This window comes from Aulostomus chinensis, chromosome 7 (assembly GCF_037954235.1).
Source record: "Aulostomus chinensis isolate RoL2024-O1b breed Wild chromosome 7, RoL_Achi_v1.0, whole genome shotgun sequence".
In the NCBI taxonomy this organism is placed as follows: domain Eukaryota; kingdom Metazoa; phylum Chordata; class Actinopteri; order Syngnathiformes; family Aulostomidae; genus Aulostomus; species Aulostomus chinensis.
The window spans coordinates 18,450,589-18,468,544 of NC_141326.1; the positions used below are offsets into that span (position 1 = coordinate 18,450,589).

Sequence of the window (17,956 nt, forward strand, 5' to 3'; positions counted from 1 at the left end):
CAGCAGCAGCAGCAGCAGCAGCAGCAGCAGCAGGGTAAAGTTAGCTTGTATACCCATCCTGATTAAGTCTGTATACAACAAGGCTAATTCTATTTCCGGCCTAAGTCAACACTACTAATAATTACCGGTAGGCCGAAGGTGTTCTAGCACGCGCGTGAATAGTTAGCATTCAGACCCATCACATCCTAATCTTCAATGTTCTCTTTTATTTTATTTTTTTTTAAAGGAGCTAAACAGATAGTTTAATTTGTCTTAACAGTGTCGCGTTTTCAATAGAAAAATGGCAACTAACGCACAAGTTCCATGAATAAGAACAATTAAGCTTTTTCTAAATATAACAATTATCTAAAAATAATATCATTATTATTTAGATGTTGCTGGATGAAGTCACTTATAAATATCGTTCAGATGTGTAAGAGGACTGAAGACTGTTTTGCTGGTTGCATCTACAGTTTAAAAGACATCAGATTTTAAGCCAGTAATTTTTTCTACACACACAAACCTAACCCACGCACACACGCACGCATGCACACACACGAACCTAACACACGTAATATAGAAAGACATTAAAAGTAGCGAGCCTGTTGGGTGATTGATTAATTATTTTGTAATTCATTAATCACTCTCATAGGAAAAAAGGGCAACATCCTGCCACAGCAAATTGACTCCAGTACCCCCCTCATACACACACGCCCCAAACCGACCACACACACACACACACACACACACACACACACACACACACACACACACACACACGCACGTTTGAGAAGTAAAAAAAACAAACATGAAAAACGTGTGTTTTCAAATTCATAAATTATAATTTAATACCAAGAACAAATTTACAGCAGAATGCTTGTTTACAATAAGCTAACACAAACAAACAAGAATTGTGTTCAACTATAAACTTTCACACACACTCACATATATCACTTGCAATTAATAATAATAATAATAATAGTAATAATCATGATCATAAAAAAAGTATCTATACGTTATCAATACCCTGCAGTCATATATTTTTATATATTTATATAAAAACGTGGGTCAGTTTAAACTGTTCATAATTACAATCATGTATCATTCTCTGGTCCATATGTGGCCACGAACAGCCAAAGATCAGTGTTCAATCAGTGATCCCTTTTTAATTCAACCACAACATGGTGTTTTTCTGTGTGTGTTGAAGAAAAGCCTCAAAACAAGGACAAAATTGCTAGCTTCCAAATACACACACACACGCACGCACGCACGCACACACACACACACGCACACACGCGCGCACACACGCACGCACGCAAAACACACACACGCACGAACGCGCGCTCACGCACACCACGGCACCTGTCAAAGACCAAAGGAGCAATAACACTAAAGTTAAAATAGCAACTCCTTTTCCAAACCTGCTCACCCTGTTTTAAGTCTGTAGCCTAGCCTAATGATGAACGTCGTTTCTTGTCGTTTTTTTTGTTTCTTTAAATACAAGGGCTAGTGTACTGAATGCACAGATTATATCTATACAGTCAAAAAAAGAGAGAGAAAAAACATTTACATTTATATATCAAAGGTAAAATAGGTTAGCGACCTGTGGCCATGCATTCACAGTCTAAATATACATGAAAAAAAGAAAACATTTGTAGTAATATGTATATACATTAAAAACAGAACTTTCAGTGCTACTAGCTAAGTCTGCCACTCAATTTGAAGACGTTTGTATTACCGAGAGAAAAATGGCAACCACAGATTTTTCTTAATCACATATACCTTGTATAAAAGAAAAAACTCGCTGAAATAACTTGACCTATATTTACAAGAATACTGCCTCTAATCAGTGTTTTTCAAGTGAAATACACGTTTCCAATCTAATTGTGTTCCCCAACATGTTGCAGGCCTACTTTAACAATTCGCTTTGATAAGAAGTCACATCATGCTTGTCAGGCACTTAATGCTTGAAGTGAATAAAGGGTGACATTTCAGGGACGCTTTAATAATACTGCTATTAAACACTACACTGGCTAGGCTTCAAACTTTTATGACCCTTGACCTCTCTTGAAAAAAAAAATGCTTGCAGAGCAGTTTTACTGAAATTGCCTTAAATGCGCAAATGACGCATTTAGAGCCAAAATATCTTTAAAACAGCGGGTCCAGGAAGCGTATAGGATTTTTGTTTGTTTGTTTGTTTGTTTGCATCTCATTGTGATGCCAAATATTCTGGATAAAACGGGGAGAGACTATTCGCCATGTAGGATAGAAATCGTGTCTGATATCTGCGAGCGATTAATTATTAATACGTGGCTTTAGTCAGAAAACGTAGTGTGTGGGGGGATAGATCCTGTAACGTCATATTAGTAAAGAAGAAATATTTCCGCTGGATCATTAAGTTGAACATGAACTCAAAAAACCTCCCTTTTTCCCAGATGGTATTGGTCATCCTAAGAACATAAGTGCGCTTGCAGCATTAAGCCTAGATTATAAGTCTATAACTCCTATTGCTGTGGTTTTAATTCTTTGTAGAACTTTTTTTTTTTTGTACAGTATTTCACCTTCTCAAAATAAATCATTGTCTTAGAAAATAACACCACCTGTACTACAGAAATCACATAGGCCGGTTTGGAACCAGAAAGGAGGAACAAAGAAAGTACAAAACACAGCTATACATGGACACAGGACAAGTCATTAGAGAAAAGAAAATTCACGTTTTTGTATTTTTCCCTTTCTCCAGTTTTTTTTTTTTTTTTACATTTTAACCCAAATTATCATTTTTAAATGCACTTAATACTTAAAATTTCCTTATAAGGATGAACAAAATCCCCTTTCTTTTTTTTCCTCATTTTCTTCTTTCATTAAAAAAAATGGATCGAAGCAGGTTGTTCTGCATGAACACTGGGAGCTTGTATCTGCCATTTTGAAAGTTCACTGGATGTCTCAATTTTTTTTTTTCTTGTCGGAGTAGGGGGGGAATTCACAGTCATTTACGTCAATGTCTCTCTTCATGAAAGCCAGCCCCGTGTAACAGCCGGTTGCTTTTTTATTCCTTCCACAAAAGCAGCTATAATCATTGTAGTCTCGCAGCCCCCCAACCCCACCTTTTGTTTGTTCGTCTCCTTCTTGCTTTACTGAATTGACATGTAAGGCCAGTTAAAACTGCTCCCCGAAAGCAACATATCCCTGATGAGAGTTTCAATTGGGGTTTTACCTACCAATCGGACGAAAAATAATTGTTCAATGACCGAGGAAGAGACTGTGCGGAGGGAAGGCAAGCGGAGTAACAACTTCCCAAACCGTGTGGGCTGGTTGGGGTACTGGCTCCGGACATATTCCTCCAGGGCGCACTGGGACTTCTCCTGCAAACTTTCCACATGGGCCACATCTGAGAGGCCACAAGCATCTGAGAGGGAGGGGGGGAAAGCAAATAAACATTAATAAAGTGTAACCTAAAGTGTCTGTTTCACTATTGAGGTTTTGGTGACATAGAAGAGAAAATTGATAGTCTGTCAGTTTGAGAAAGCAATTATTTTAGAAAATCAGAAGCAGTAGTCTGCTTTCCCACAGGACGTTTTGCAGTTCTTTTTTTAAGAAATATATATATATATATAAATATATTTCTCATAATAACATTGGGCCACATGAATAATCAGCACAGATTAAGAAAAAAAATCTCTTCAACTTTAAATAGAAATGATAAATAATAATTAAAAATGAACATTAAAAACTCCAGAAGCAAACGGGAGCTGTGCTTGTACTTAATTCCTTCTTTTATCGCTATTATTTCAGTCAATGACGCCGCTTCCAAGTGAACTAAATAATTAAGCCTATCCATAGCTAAAGACTGTGTTTTAGATGAGCCCATCTTTCACAGTCAGAGGCAGAGCGAGGTGGAGGGGAGGAATGGGGGAGGAGGGAGGGAGGGAGAGGAGAGGAGAGGAGAGGAGAGGAGAGGAGAGGAGGGGGGGGCTGTGAGAGGGAAAGACAGGGAGACCTACTGACCTTTAGTGAGCAGAGATTTAGCTTGGAGAAGAAAAAAAAAGGCCCCATAGCCTACGGAGTTGCTGTCATAGTATACCATCAGAGACGCATAATCACTATCTGTGCTGCTGCGTGTGGGCGGCCGCTGATTATGTGCCAAAAACGCTTGTACGCGCATTGGTTAAGTTTGTAAAGTTGATGCATGACAACAAGCACAAACACCAAAGTAGCACAGGCATGTCATTCCCACCCAGCGCCTGTTCCAGCCTCCAGGTAGGCTGGAGGCAAATTAATCCCAATACGGATTATCCAGTAAATCATATTGATCTGATTTATTTGATTTTAGTATTCTTCTGATTTTATTTAATAAAGCCCACCATGCCAGGAAGACGACAGTGGTGGGCTACTAGGCGTGAGTGATGTGCACACACAGGCTCGCAGGTATGGTATCACTTCAAAGGCATGATTTCACAATAAGGTGAAACTTTGTAAATCCCTTTCACAGATTAAAATATATATACACCCCCCACCCCCCTTCAGTTGTGTTGCTAATGTAACAAAATAGCTGGAACGTTTGGGTCATGACCTAGTTCTGGAGCAAGTCCAGAAACGCCTGAAATCTTACAGCAGAGAATATTCCTGCAAAAATATTATTATTAACAACAATAATAAAATTTTAAAAAGCCGCTCCTCCTGCAACAGCTCGATGTGACACAATATTCTTCTTCATGCCGGCATTTTGCAACGAGGTGTGCTCGGCTTCTAGATGCTTTTTCTTCAGATTTGTCTGTCCTCCTGTGACAAGAGAGCGTTGAAACCTGCGCTTTGCTTTTACTGTGTGCAAATGGGACATTAGGCTTGTCTTTCTTTTTCTATTCCCCTCCCCCTTGGAGCCCGACATCATTTATATCTGTCATTCCCCACAAACAAGACGTGGGGTATACACACATTGATAAATGGCGGAAAAAAATCAAAGTGTAGCTATTCATCTGCAAGCTATTAGATCCCCCCCCCCACACACACACACACCCAAAAAAAAGTGTAGTGACGGTTGTATTTTATGACGCTTAAGGCTATTATTGTAAGGTTATTCGTCTTGTTTAAGTGGAGCTAAGGCTGTGCTTCCCTCTGTTCAGTCGTCTATTTAATTAAAACATGCGTACTCATGCCACGATTTTAGTAGAACTGTGTATGTGTCAGATAAATCAAATGATTAATCAAGTGTTTTTATAATTTAGTAGCCTGAGGCCTATCCAAAAGTCCTTGAACATGAAGGCAGCATGGGCTTACATTTAAGCAGGATGTTGATGTGAGACAAGAAACAACCTCTAGCCAGTGCAGATATATTTAGGTCAGCGTTGATTTAGCTGATGTCAGTGTGTGCATGTGCAGAGGCTGAACTTGGGAGTGTGTCAGTCTATTGTCTTACCTGTGGTGAATAGCACAATTGCCTTTAAGCAGCTATATTCAGCAGAGTCAACGTGCAAAGCTTTGAGCTTTTCCACTTGTTCCTGGAAGATCCTAATGTGGTCCATAAAGGCCACCACTCTGTCCGCAGACATGGGGGAGGCGTGAAGGCCAGCCGCCGCCAGGAGAGGAGCCACATGCAGGGGCATGGAGCACTGCGCGGCGTTGAGCACAAATAACTCACTCCACGTCAACCTCAGCAGAGCCACCTGGTCGGTGATCTGAAGGTCTGGGAAGAAGGGAATATTCCTGGCCCACTCCACGGCGCTGAAGAGCATCCTGGCTGCTAGTTCACAAATGTTCTCGATGCCCATGATGTTGTTGGGCTGCATGCATTGACTGCCATACCGGGACGTCGGGTAGGGCTCCGCTCTCAACAGAAGAGAGATATATCCGGATAAGTAGGAATGGCAGTGGAGTGGGTCTCCATTTGTCAAGGCGAACTGACCGTGGTGAGGCTGTGTGGGTGGCACCCGTCCCCTTTGCACGGCTGCAGTAAAAAGAGAAACTACAGATATTGAAGCCTGAATTCTACAAATGATCACACAATCATTTTGAGCATGAAGTCAAATATCATTAAAAAAAACGCTGATTCACACGCATTCACACTTAGAACACATGACACACACACATACACAAACAGAGCATGTTGGCTATATGAAAACACACACACACACACACAGTGGAGGCTATTATTGCTCAGGAGATTAGAAAAGACAGTTTGCAGTGATAATAGTGAAGCCCCGGCGTGCCTGCAACACAAGAGATGACTTTAAACACGTCTAGCACAAGCCATGTCTTTAAAATGATGTTATTCAACAACAGCAACATGAGCTGGCTGTGAAGGAACACAAAGAGGGCAAGGGAGACCTTGCATGTTTAACCCTTAACCTACTTAGCAATTCATCTCGTTTTACCATGCATGCAGGCCTATTTTCGACAAATATTCAAACGCATCCACGAGGTTATATGGAAGCTTTATGTGCATAATTCAAGCTGCTGTCCAGTTTTAGTCAAGACAGACAGGAGGGATGTGGGGATGACGCCTGAACACGCTATCTCTTAATTCGACACTCGCCATAATAGCGCAGGCGGCTATATTGTATCATCTATTCAGTACAGATGGACCTACACGCCCGTGGCTTTATCCAAATATAAATTCGATAGCCTTAGCGTGGCTTTGTGTCGGCTCTGATTTGTGAATAGCAGAGCAACGCCGCGCCGTAGCTGGAATAATGAAACACAAGGCTAGAACAGGACGATCCAGCGAGCTCCGTCTCTACCACAGCAGACAGCGGCTCCATGGCGTGCTCCAGCCGCACAGCCTCGGAGGGAAGAGTCGAGGGGGGGCGGGAGGGAGTGAGAGGGATTGCGAGGGCGACATAAGATGGTTTCATGAAAAGCCCACACACACACACACACAAGCAAATACACACACAAACACACAAACACACATCAATTTAAAACAAATCAGAAAGTCCCAATACCTTCCCGTCTCATGCCGACTTTAAGGCATTTTTTGAGGCGGCAGTACTGACACTGATTGCGGTGGTGTTGGTCGATCGGACAATTCCTGTTGGCACGGCATGTGTAAGTGAGGTTCCGTCGTACGCTCCGTTTGAAGAAGCTTTTGCACCCCTCGCAAGTAAACTGGCCGTAGTGTTTGCCACTGGATTTATCCCCGCAGACCACACACTCGATGTGCTGTGGCTGCTTCTCCGACTGCTGCGTCGTCTGGTTCGTCGGCGTGGACTGTGTGTTGTTCGGGGGTCCTTGGACCGGAGTCTGAGGGGTCGGAGGGGCGACCTGTGAGGCTGTCAGATTCAACTGGCCTGGTTGAGGGGTGGGAAGAGATAGTCCTCCTTGGGTTTGCGAGGAAAGGGCGCCTTGGGTGTCAGCCACATCGTCCTGGGAGCCTCTCCACACTACCATTGCCATATCTATCAGTCAACGTAAAGAAACTTTTTGTCTGCCGTTTTGGTGTCGCGGTGGAGAACGTCTCAAGGAAACGCGGTAAACTGTAATTAACAGCCGGACACGGCAAATGTCAGATCTAACCTACGTTGAATCCACTCCGAATCTCCCGAAAACTGTCGATTTATTGCTGTTGGAGACGTTGCGAAGCACGTTTTCAAAACTGATGCGATGGCGAGCGGAGTCGCTGCCTTGCGCTTAAAGGCCAAGTCCAGGGGCGCTTACAGTCAGCCATCCAGTACAGCCATCAATGAGAGAGGTGGGCTGAATATTACAAGAACCAACCGAGGTAGCATGGACTAGTCAGCCAAGGATGGAGCAGGTTGGAGAAGACCGTGCCTGCAGCAGCATAAAACAATTTGGTGAGCACAATGTAGCAGCGACTATCAAGTTCCAGCACAAGTCTTGAAGAAAATCACCAACTGGATAGAAAAAAAAGACCACCAAAAAAAAAATAGCGTCTTCTTCTTTTTTTCTTCTTGTGAGGTAGCGCCAGCCAGCGCGCAGCTGAAGCCACTGTTTTCAGAGCTTGGAAATATGAAGAAGACAACTCTTCCCTCCCCACAAAAAAAAGCGAAAGCAGTAAAAAAAAAAAACCCAAAAAAACAAAAAAAACAAAGATCACAACCTACAAGCCTCCTCCGTGCTCTGGAAAATAATCGGAAAAAGGAGTAGAGAATCAAAGTGATCAAATATGTTAAAAAGGCGGAGGTTAGGAAGTGATTTGCGATTGGTAGGAGCCGGGCTGGCAGAATGCTTTCTCTCTGATCAGCTCACTGAGCTCTCTATATAGTGAACTTTGACACGACTGCTGCAACTTAGCACACGTTACCATGGAGATCAGCTGCCATATAAGGAAGGAGAGAGTGTTTGACTGGTCAGAGCTCAGGGACCTCCCCCTGAACCCCATTGGCTAGTCGGCACTTGTGCTACTTGGTTCCTTGCCAGAGCCAGCATGGAGGTCGAGAGGGCCGCTTGGTCCTAAAAAGACACGATTTTCGGAAAGAGGAATCATTTCTAGTAAACTCAGATTGCCCAGACTATAGGCTGCTACACTGCTAGAACCTCAGCAGTGGCATGGACAAAAATCTTAGCCTCATATCGTGTTACAGTATATCTGCCTTCGATAAACTGAAATATCCAAATAGATTTTTGTCCCGGTAATGCACCTTCTCCCATGATCATACAATCAAGCAGCCATTGTGCCCTTATCTCGATCCTTTACGTCCGTAGATATGTAGGCTCCACGCTACATATTTGAACAAAATATCCAGGGAAAGGAATTAAAGCAAACAGGGTTTTGCAGAAAATAAGATATAGCAAATACAGCTATACAAGAAGAAGTCTTGGTGTAAAAGCTACACGCAAAATCAGACACAGGACAGGGTCTCTCACACACACACACACACACACACACATATGATGAACATCACAATAATCATATGGATTAAGTCTGATTTCCGCCATGTATTCTTTGCTTTCATGCTTCCAAGCATTCATCACCATCCACGCCATTAATAAAAAAAACCTTCTGATAGTCTCCAGATATCATCTGGGCACCCGTAGTCCGCCTCACCACAAATATCTTGAACCCTACAGGTCAGAAAGGCCAAATGCGGGTCTCAAAAGTCAGAGCTTTGCCTGCGAGAGCTTTAAATAGGGACAACATTTAAAAATGACACTGGAGGTCAAATGCCATGACCTTCACATTAAAGTTAGGATGAAAGTGGAGTCACTTCATGATAAACAACACTATAAATGCTCCTTGTGGTCATTTAGGTCCAAGACTCATAATAAACACAATATATAGTATATGAAAACGACCCACGTCATGAAGACCACACGTTAAGGTCAGTTGTTGTTATGTTGTTTTCTATAAAGTTAATCGGAAAAGACCCGGAGGCGATCAAAGTTGAACCGCAGGTACATGGCCATACATGTGAACCCAGAGCTCGGGCTGTGCGCGCGTGTGTGTGTGTGTGTGTGTGTGTGTGTGAGAGAGTCCACGGTGAGGGCACAGGCAGCAGCACGCATTGTCCCAGCATGTAACTACAGTATATGGCTGCCCCCTAGCGTACGATTGTTTTATGGCTTCAAATAAGATTCAATTTAGAGGAGCCATCCGACACGGAAACTGCTTCAGTCTCGTCTCTCGCATCCACCAAACTAACGAGCCTCATTTCAAACTGATGACTGTTTGTTTAAATTCTGTTTTACATGACTTGGACGACAAGACTTTGAGAGTTGCCAAAGTTGGATTTACTTTTCTTTCTTTTTTTTGGCCACTTCAGTCAGTCTCAGCGGTGGTATTTAAACCAATTGTGTCTTTATTCTAAAACAAATTAGCCGATGATGATATTTCGTCTGCATGACTACTTTTGTCGGTTTTTATTTACAGATCACGCGAACACGGAGAGTCTGTGAATAAAACATTCCAGAATACAGCTTTTCTTCCAAGGGTGAGTATACATTTTTTTGCACACTTTATTAGAGTTTAATTAGCAAAGTAGCGATGCACTTTTCCTCGGATGTGAAATAAATGTTGTCGAGGAAAGAGAGAGAAGACCGACTTGAGATATATAGAGACACCGGAGCCTGCAAGTGATTTCTACGCGCACGGAACGCGAGCGACTCTCAGTCATTTTCGCTTATTATCGAAGTGTTAATGACCACAATGAGCAGAACCACTTTGCAAATACTCATTCATGAAACCATTTAATAGTGATAATCAGGCAGGAGACTGTTATTCGTGTAGTCACAAACCTACCAAAGGCATATGCTGCTGATTCGTCCGTAGCGGGATGCATCTTCTCTCTTATTCACAATAAATTTAGTCTTCTCTTTTTCGACACAGTGCTCAGATTGAAGCTGGCAGAGCTTCCTCTCCGACAGACGGGATCAAATAAAAAAAAAAGTGTGAGAGAGAGGAGGAGAAAAAAAAGGCACGTTGTTTATTGGAAAACTAATATCAGATCATGCAAAAAACTTTAGAGAGCCGACACCAAACCACTGTTTCATGTGTCGCTGAGCGAGGAATTGGAAATATAAGTTGACGTGTCGTCCGAGCAGAATATCATTTGACTGCCTGTGGGAATGATAAGCAGGCTTTACAGCACGCAGAGATCCTGTGCGCCTTTTCTCTCCTACAGTAATATGACCAAAAAGCTTGTACGCCGCTGCTTTGTGTGGGCTACAGAGGAGAGAGGGAGGGGGTGAAGAAGTCAGAACAGACACCTGTCCTCACGGATAGCGGGCGTGCATGACGACGAGATAGATGAGAAATTCTGTAGAAGACGGATGGAAAGACGCAATCAGAGCTAACAAATGACCTCATTTCATTCTTTTGTTAATTCAAAAAAAACCCCAAACACCTATTAAAATAACCTGTAGGCTACAAGAACATAAACCGTCATTATATTTTATTATGATAGCATAATTAGTATTAATATTACAATATAAATACATTGGATGTATATTATAAAATATATAAATATATATAGGCGATTGGTATAATAACAGAGCTGAGAAAAAAAGAGATCAGATGAGGCTGTTGTGAATATATCTATCAATTGTAGGCCTATATTATAAATAAAAGAAGGCCTATTTATGAAATGAGGATCGCCCTAATTAACCTCGCGTCATTCTACGAGGCTGAAAAAAAAAACACACCAACTGAGCACCTTTTAACAGCATTTCCAACACGAGTGATTTAACTCAAACTGATGTGCTGTTAGTTTTCTTTTCTTTTTTTTCTCCTTTTTTTTTTTTTTTACAGAAGTTTCCTCTGTGTGATTAGTAGTTGTTCTCCCTTCAAGCAGAGGATAAAAGCACCACATGCTCAGCAAGCCTGCGTACACGCAACAATAGTGCCGCCCAACGGGACCAGTATCGATTAAGACCAGACAGAGGATGTCGCCTGCACTAAATATTTACTGATCACACACAAATAGCCGGATCTTTAACGATTTCCCGTGCTCGGGCTGAGGGAGAGGACTACATCACTTTATTACTGTTAGTAAAACAAAGCACACGCGCTGGAGCACAGGGGAGGAGATGCGCTGATTGGTACAAGTGTAGTGAAATGAATCAATGGCGAGAAGATAATAGTTGAGATTACGACAAAACGCTTTCACTCATGTATCCGGTTAAAGTGGTTGGTGCTGTGTGATTGGTCATTCCTGTGACCCCCACCGCCCCAGAAAAAGAGTTGTAAAACCATGGAGTCGAGACGTCAATTCGGTTCATGATTTTAATTATGTTTAAATTCAATGTCCCAAAAAATGATTAAGATTAAGAAAATGATGTTGGTGACAAAGCTTCTGTCTCACACGAGTAAAAAGTCAAAAGTGGACTAAAAAAAGAAAAAAGAAAAAAAAAGGATTTATTAATCTTATCTGTGCCTTCACCAAGTCCTTCATGCAGATAGAGGGATACCGACCTCCAAGGTCTTCAAGTTCCCGGCCTGATTAACCCTTCCAGACCCGCACAGGAGCAAAGGTTAACCAGGCTAATCAACTTCAAGAGTCTGATTGAATTAGATGAGTGTTGAAACGGAGAGAAACTGAACTGAATCACTTAAAAAAAAACCACCATGAAGACAAATACTGATACCATTTTTGACAACAATATCAAAGAACAAATATCAAATCAAAATAAAGGGATTAATTCCAGATTATAGGGAGACCAGCAACAGGTTTCATTCATCTTGACTCTAACATTACCACGCACCTCCGACTTTTAATGCAGCAAATTATCAGCTTGTATTGATTGTTTTAATCTGTGACACTAAATAATATCAACCAGTGTCTTTTGAAAATACTATAAAAGTTCTTGTCTTTAATGCCTCACCGTAATGGAGTCTATATGTGCGGATGAAAAAAGCTGCAGCTATTTGTCCAAAAAACACTTCCAGACCAAGTCAAATTTAAGGTAGACAAACCTAGATAGAGCAGAATAAGAGGGAGAAATACTAAAAAGCTAAATGTCCTTTTCAGCATATTAATTTCATCATGAAATGTTAAGACATTTGACAATTGTGTGGCTTATGAATTATCATAAAACTCATGACATTACAGGAAATTATATATATAGATATGAAGGTTTTATACAGACTATTTATATCGGTGTAAATGGCTGATTCTTATTCTAACCTTTGGCCAAGTTAATAGCTTTAAATCGTGCCCCCGCCTTTTTGTTTCTTAATGATATGTAATCACTAAAAATTGCATCTGAATATCAGTGTTCAACCCTCCCTATGGTTCATGTATACGTATGTAAGCAATTGGTCTGCATGACGACATAGATCGGCATGTACGTGCAATGTGAGAAAAAGAAGTGTGTAACATTAACCCTCTTTTTTGAGTGTGTGTGTGTGTGTGTGTGTGTGTGAGCCAGAGAGAGAAAGAGAGAGCGAGTGTGTACAAGCAGACAAACGTGTTTTGGATTGAGACCGTTAATAAAGAGTTCCTTCAGTGATGTAGATCACTTTCTCTCTGTCTGCCTGCCCTCAGGGCTGCTATCTAAAAAGGCAATAGATTCCAGATAGCTCACTGTTCAATTTGCCAATGATAGATTATAGTGCCAATTTAAACAGATAGGGATCAATTTGTCTCAATGATCACTCTTTAGGCTGACTGCCAGCATGTTCTTAATGTATTTATAAATGCTGGGCGTCTGAATCACGGCTGCTGGGTGATTCAAACAGTGATCAAAAGGGTGGAATGGAGAGAAATGAGTGGTGTAAATGATAAATGATGTGTTGTTTTGGTTGCTGAAGACTGCCTACACGGAGCAGAAGTGATGATTTCTTCAGGCAGCAGCGCTGCAGCAGCTACCAGCAACCAAAGAAGGTCAATGGTTTAACTCTAACGACTCTCTGGGAAAGTCTGGGTAGGAGAGTTGTGTGATAAGTGCTCTCTAACCTTTAGGAACTATACTGCTGAAGTGCCCTTCGGCAAAGCAGCTTAAACCCCATCTGTCCCAGCGGAGCAGCACAGTGACCACACGAACAAGATTGTGGTTGTGCTGAGGACTTGTAAGATGTGTCTGTTTGAATGTGACCTGCCCTCCCCCGTTTTTTTTTTTTTAAGAGGGGGAGAGGGCAGTCCACTCGCCTCACACATTTTTTATGTACTCAGACAGTGAAAAAGAGAGAGAAAAGAAGAAAAGAGAAAGAAACTCTGGTAGCATTCAGTGGTTCACATGTGCCCCCAAAGGCAGCAGCCAGTGTATTGAATTACTGTAACTCAAGGTGTTCGGTGGTAGCTGTGTGGGATATGTATGTGGATTTAGGCTGACTTGAGCTACAGCTTCCTATTGTTGTTATTATCTTCCAATTCACCATATCTTCTAAAATTTCAACTACATTTTCTCAGTAATAATGGTGGTCACACACTGTATAGGGATCTTATTATCTTTAGATTTAGAAGATATGTCCAATTTTTTTGCTGTAATGTTAAAAAGTACCGGATTTACGTTTTTTTTTTTTTCCATTTTGTAGATTATTTTCCAAGTGGTGCAAACACTCCAAGCTAAAACCCTGCCGGAGCGTCTCGTAGATGCACGATGGTAAATGTTGCCTTGGAGTTGTTTGTCTGTTTTTCTTCTTTAAGATTTCTGACATTTGGAAATACACAGTTGACAAAGTTACCAATTAAGTGGTGACATTTCTAATTACGATTTGCTGTGTTACATCTGCTTCATCTATGACTAATAAACATGTGATAACATACTTCACCCGTGTTTCCCTCATGTGATTCACTTACATTTCAAGTATTTGTTTGTTTGTTTTTTGGGTCTCATGTGCTAATAAAGTCTTTATATCCCACAACTTTTATTTCTACTTAGGATACAAAAATAGTGTGTGATTTATTCCCCCCCTTCCCCAGAACTACATTTAGAATTATTCTCGATGAACTCTTTGGCTTCTCCGATTTTCTCGGACATCCAGCTTGAAAATACAACGCCAGTCTCTGCTGTCATGATATTTCTGGAGTTTTATCAAAACCAGATGGCCACTGCAAACCTCTGGTCAGGCTTTAACTACCCATCGACCGAAAGAGAGATTCTGATATTCTACATTTAACTAGGAAAGCTGCAAACATGGCTGATTTGAACGTTTTAAAACATGGAATGCTCTGAAGTGGTAATATTATTTTCAAATGATAAACTATGAATTGCTTCCTTTGGTTTCCTTTTTTTTTTTTGTAACTTATTCATCTTTAGGACTGAGGATGAGAACAGCATCGCCATGTTCGCCGATATTAAAGAGTACCTGAATTTGATTACATAAGACACTTTACAATTAGGAGCGCTGCAGGCTGAGAAATCAATCAAGCAAAAAAGTTTCATTGTGGAAAAAGACGTACATTTATATACAAATATGTGAACAAATGTGCATTGTTTCGTATGCTAGCGTTCATATGTTTTTTTTGGATGAAGGTTAATGGACTGAGATCATCACCGCAACAGCAATGATTCCAAATGGAAAAAAAGGGAAACTTTATTTATGTGGAGAAGAACGCAAAGGGATCAAAAGGTATAAGATACACATTTCACACCATTTTAGTCACTCAACTGTCTTATGAGGGCGCACACTGAGGCCAGCACTCTGTAGATGATGTCATTCAAGTCACACTCTCGGACTTTCTCCACTGACCGTAAACCTAGAGGTTAAAAAAGGTCATCATAGCCGGAGTACTTTAACTGGGAGAAAAGTTCATTTTAACACGATATGATTCAATTTTAATTGTGGTCGTGTGTGGTATCATTCTCTCCAAGTGTAGTTTTTTACACAGTGAACATTTTTGTCGCTAAACATCCATATTATCGAATCAAAACCACACGAGAGAAACATGAAGATCAGTTTTCATTATTTAACATGTAAATCATATTGAAGGTAGAGAAAAAGCGCAACCATTTCATTTGCAGTACATTTATCAAGAGAGTTACCGCTATTTTTGTTTTGGTATTGCATCAGGAGAAACCAAAGAGCAAATTTACGGCAACCGTAGACCTGTAAAGTAGAAAAACTACAAAATAATGTGTATTTTCTGTCTCGTCTGCAATTTTGATTTGAAAGCAAACATCAAAAAGGGCATGTCTCTGAAACATTATCTGTCAATCTGCTCGATATTAACGGCCTGATAAGATTCCAGATTAGCAGTTCAAATTTAAAAATACCAATTTAGTACTCAGATGACGATTTTTTTTTTTGCACGTTTCCCTCCGTCAAATAAGGCGGTAGATATTATCAATCAGTAACGACGACGACACAAGACTGATTAATCAAATTCTTGAGACTTAACTTAAAATGTAATTTTCTCCAAAGATAAGACTCAGTTTCAACAAGATACCGACTCAATTATCAGACGTGGTGTCATCATGTTCAAGTTATCAAGTCTTCTTCAGTTGGCTTCAGCAGAAAGTTGTAATGATTTATGAGACAGAAACAGGTTTAGATAACAACACCATGTGATTCTGACGGGCAGCGTAAGTGTAAGGTGTCAGCAAAATTTACAAAAAAAATAATGCAACCGACCTACATTCTTAGATGAATGCACTCCTGAATGCTGTTTGTTCTTTTTTGTTATTGAGCATAAAAGTTTTTACAAAAGGCAACGTTCTCTGATTAAATAGTGAAGAATTATTCACACATTTTAGGGTTCTTTTTCTTGCAATAAGGGCATCGATTTTGTTCATGGATGATTAGATTTGGTTCAACAGGTACAGCAAAAATTAAACAAAAAAATTACTACTTTAAAAGGATGTTGACATGTAAGATGATAAAATCAAATCTGGAGTCAATGGAAGGCACACGTGGATATCAGCATTAGCCTGTCAAAATCAGAATTACAATCAATAGGTGTAACAAAGCTGTAAACAGCCATGGTGGTCGCCGCCGTTCTACGTTTACACGTGCAGCCGTAGCATCTGGCAGAGAAGCTGGTAGAAACAGGAAAAAGAGGCAAAAATGAGCTCATTTGCAAAGTGTAAATATAAGCAAAGCAAGAGCGAAGGGATGATCATGACTGTCTGTGCAAAAAAAAGAATTGTTGTATTCTGGTGTAATTTCCATGACAACAGCTGGCACAGGAATACGTGCCCTCAGGCTAGGACCATAAAAGAGGGGGGCTACACATGTCTTGTGCTGTGATGAAGCTGAGAAGTCTCATCTGGCTTGTAAAGCCAAATATCAGTATTAAAAAGAAGGAAAAAAATAATACATATGTGTCTTCAAACCAACAAGACGGCTCTTCAGTTGGTACCTGTTGAGAGGGGAGAGGCTCAGGGGCAGGAGCGGTACGGCGGTGGAAGGTACGTGTGGAGGGACTGTGGTGCTCTAGTGTGAGAAGGGGTGGACAGGGTTCATTTTTAGTGATATTGACCCAATTGTCCAGACAGCTCAACAATAGGGGTCTTTATTAACACCACTATCACAACTTTTCTGTGGTGGATAGATGACAATCCATTCCTCAGAACAGTTCGTTTTGTTGAAGAAACAGAAAATAGTATAACTGCATTGATGATAAGAACGAAGAATTCTTTTTTTTTTAAGTTTTTGTTTTGGCGAGATCATGGACTTGGAGTCGTCACTCCAAAACACTAATGTGAACGTGATATTACACTTGATCAGATGGCACCTTCCTTCCTCCTGGCAGCCAGAATGGAGGGATTTCGGTTAAGAGGCGTCAGTAGGGGTGAGCTAAAGTCAGCAAATGTTACGCTACGTGTAACAGGACAGTCGCAGCTACTATGTTAGATTTCAGGTGATTTTGCATACACAATGTGTTTCTTATAAAAGAAATGAATTTATGAAATTAACAAATTTCCTTAAGCTTTATTTCTTAATTTACTTTATGCCTGATCCTAAGAAGCAACTGATAAACTAACCACATAAGGGCACGAGGCAGTTCAACACATTGTTAATCATTCATTATCATACAATGCATGCAAAGTAGACAATTGATACTGATATATATTAGTGCACCGGAGATTTAATTCACTGTAAAAGTGTTGGTTTTTTTCAATAATGACGAGAGTGTAGTCTGTCAACATTTAATGACCCACTAGTCTTGGTAGCAGTCACCACTTACATCACATTTCAGGCATCACAAAGCTTAAACATCATTTCTAATTTACACCTCTCATCTAAATGTCTTCTTTTGGAGTTTTATAAGGTACATAAAAAGTGTGTGTGATTCAGTTTAACTTGATTGTAGTGAGACCAGTGGATCACTGCGGTCTTTCATACCCTACAACAGTAGTTCAGTAACATCTGTTTGGCTTATATTTACTTTTATAGCAACTGATGGAGAGATACGTTAACAGTACATCTCTTGTGCTAATTCACTTACAGTGTACACCCACCAACTAGACCACCCACGTATATCACTAGCATATTTGTTTGCTTCAGTAATCTGCAGCCTGATCTTTTTCAGTCATAAAACAATATTAACTCCAATGCTTGAGGCGGTAATATTCCATATGGATTATTTCAGAGGATTTAGAGCTTTTTAGATGCTTGTGCTGCTCTAGAGTGTTAACTAATTCC

General features: G+C 40.6%; 1 protein-coding gene across 2 annotated transcripts; it reads right to left on the minus strand.

The window, feature by feature from the left end:
- Nucleotides 1-2,160: 2,160 nt before the first annotated feature.
- On the minus strand, nt 2,161-8,298 carry nr2f2 (nuclear receptor subfamily 2, group F, member 2). Of its 2 annotated transcripts, none has more exons than XM_086208950.1 (3): nt 6,918-8,298; nt 5,393-5,938; nt 2,161-3,385 (listed from the first exon to the last, which is right to left on the minus strand). In XM_086208950.1, exons 1-3 carry the CDS (start codon nt 7,366-7,368, stop codon nt 3,111-3,113), a joined length of 1,272 nt encoding a protein of 423 aa, XP_086065076.1. In that variant the 5' UTR covers nt 7,369-8,298; the 3' UTR covers nt 2,161-3,110. The 2 variants fall into 2 exon arrangements, with proteins under 2 accessions (XP_086065076.1, XP_086065077.1); XM_086208951.1 differs by having other exon boundaries at nt 5,393-5,920; nt 6,918-8,290.
- Between the last annotated feature and the right edge of the window lie 9,658 nt (nt 8,299-17,956).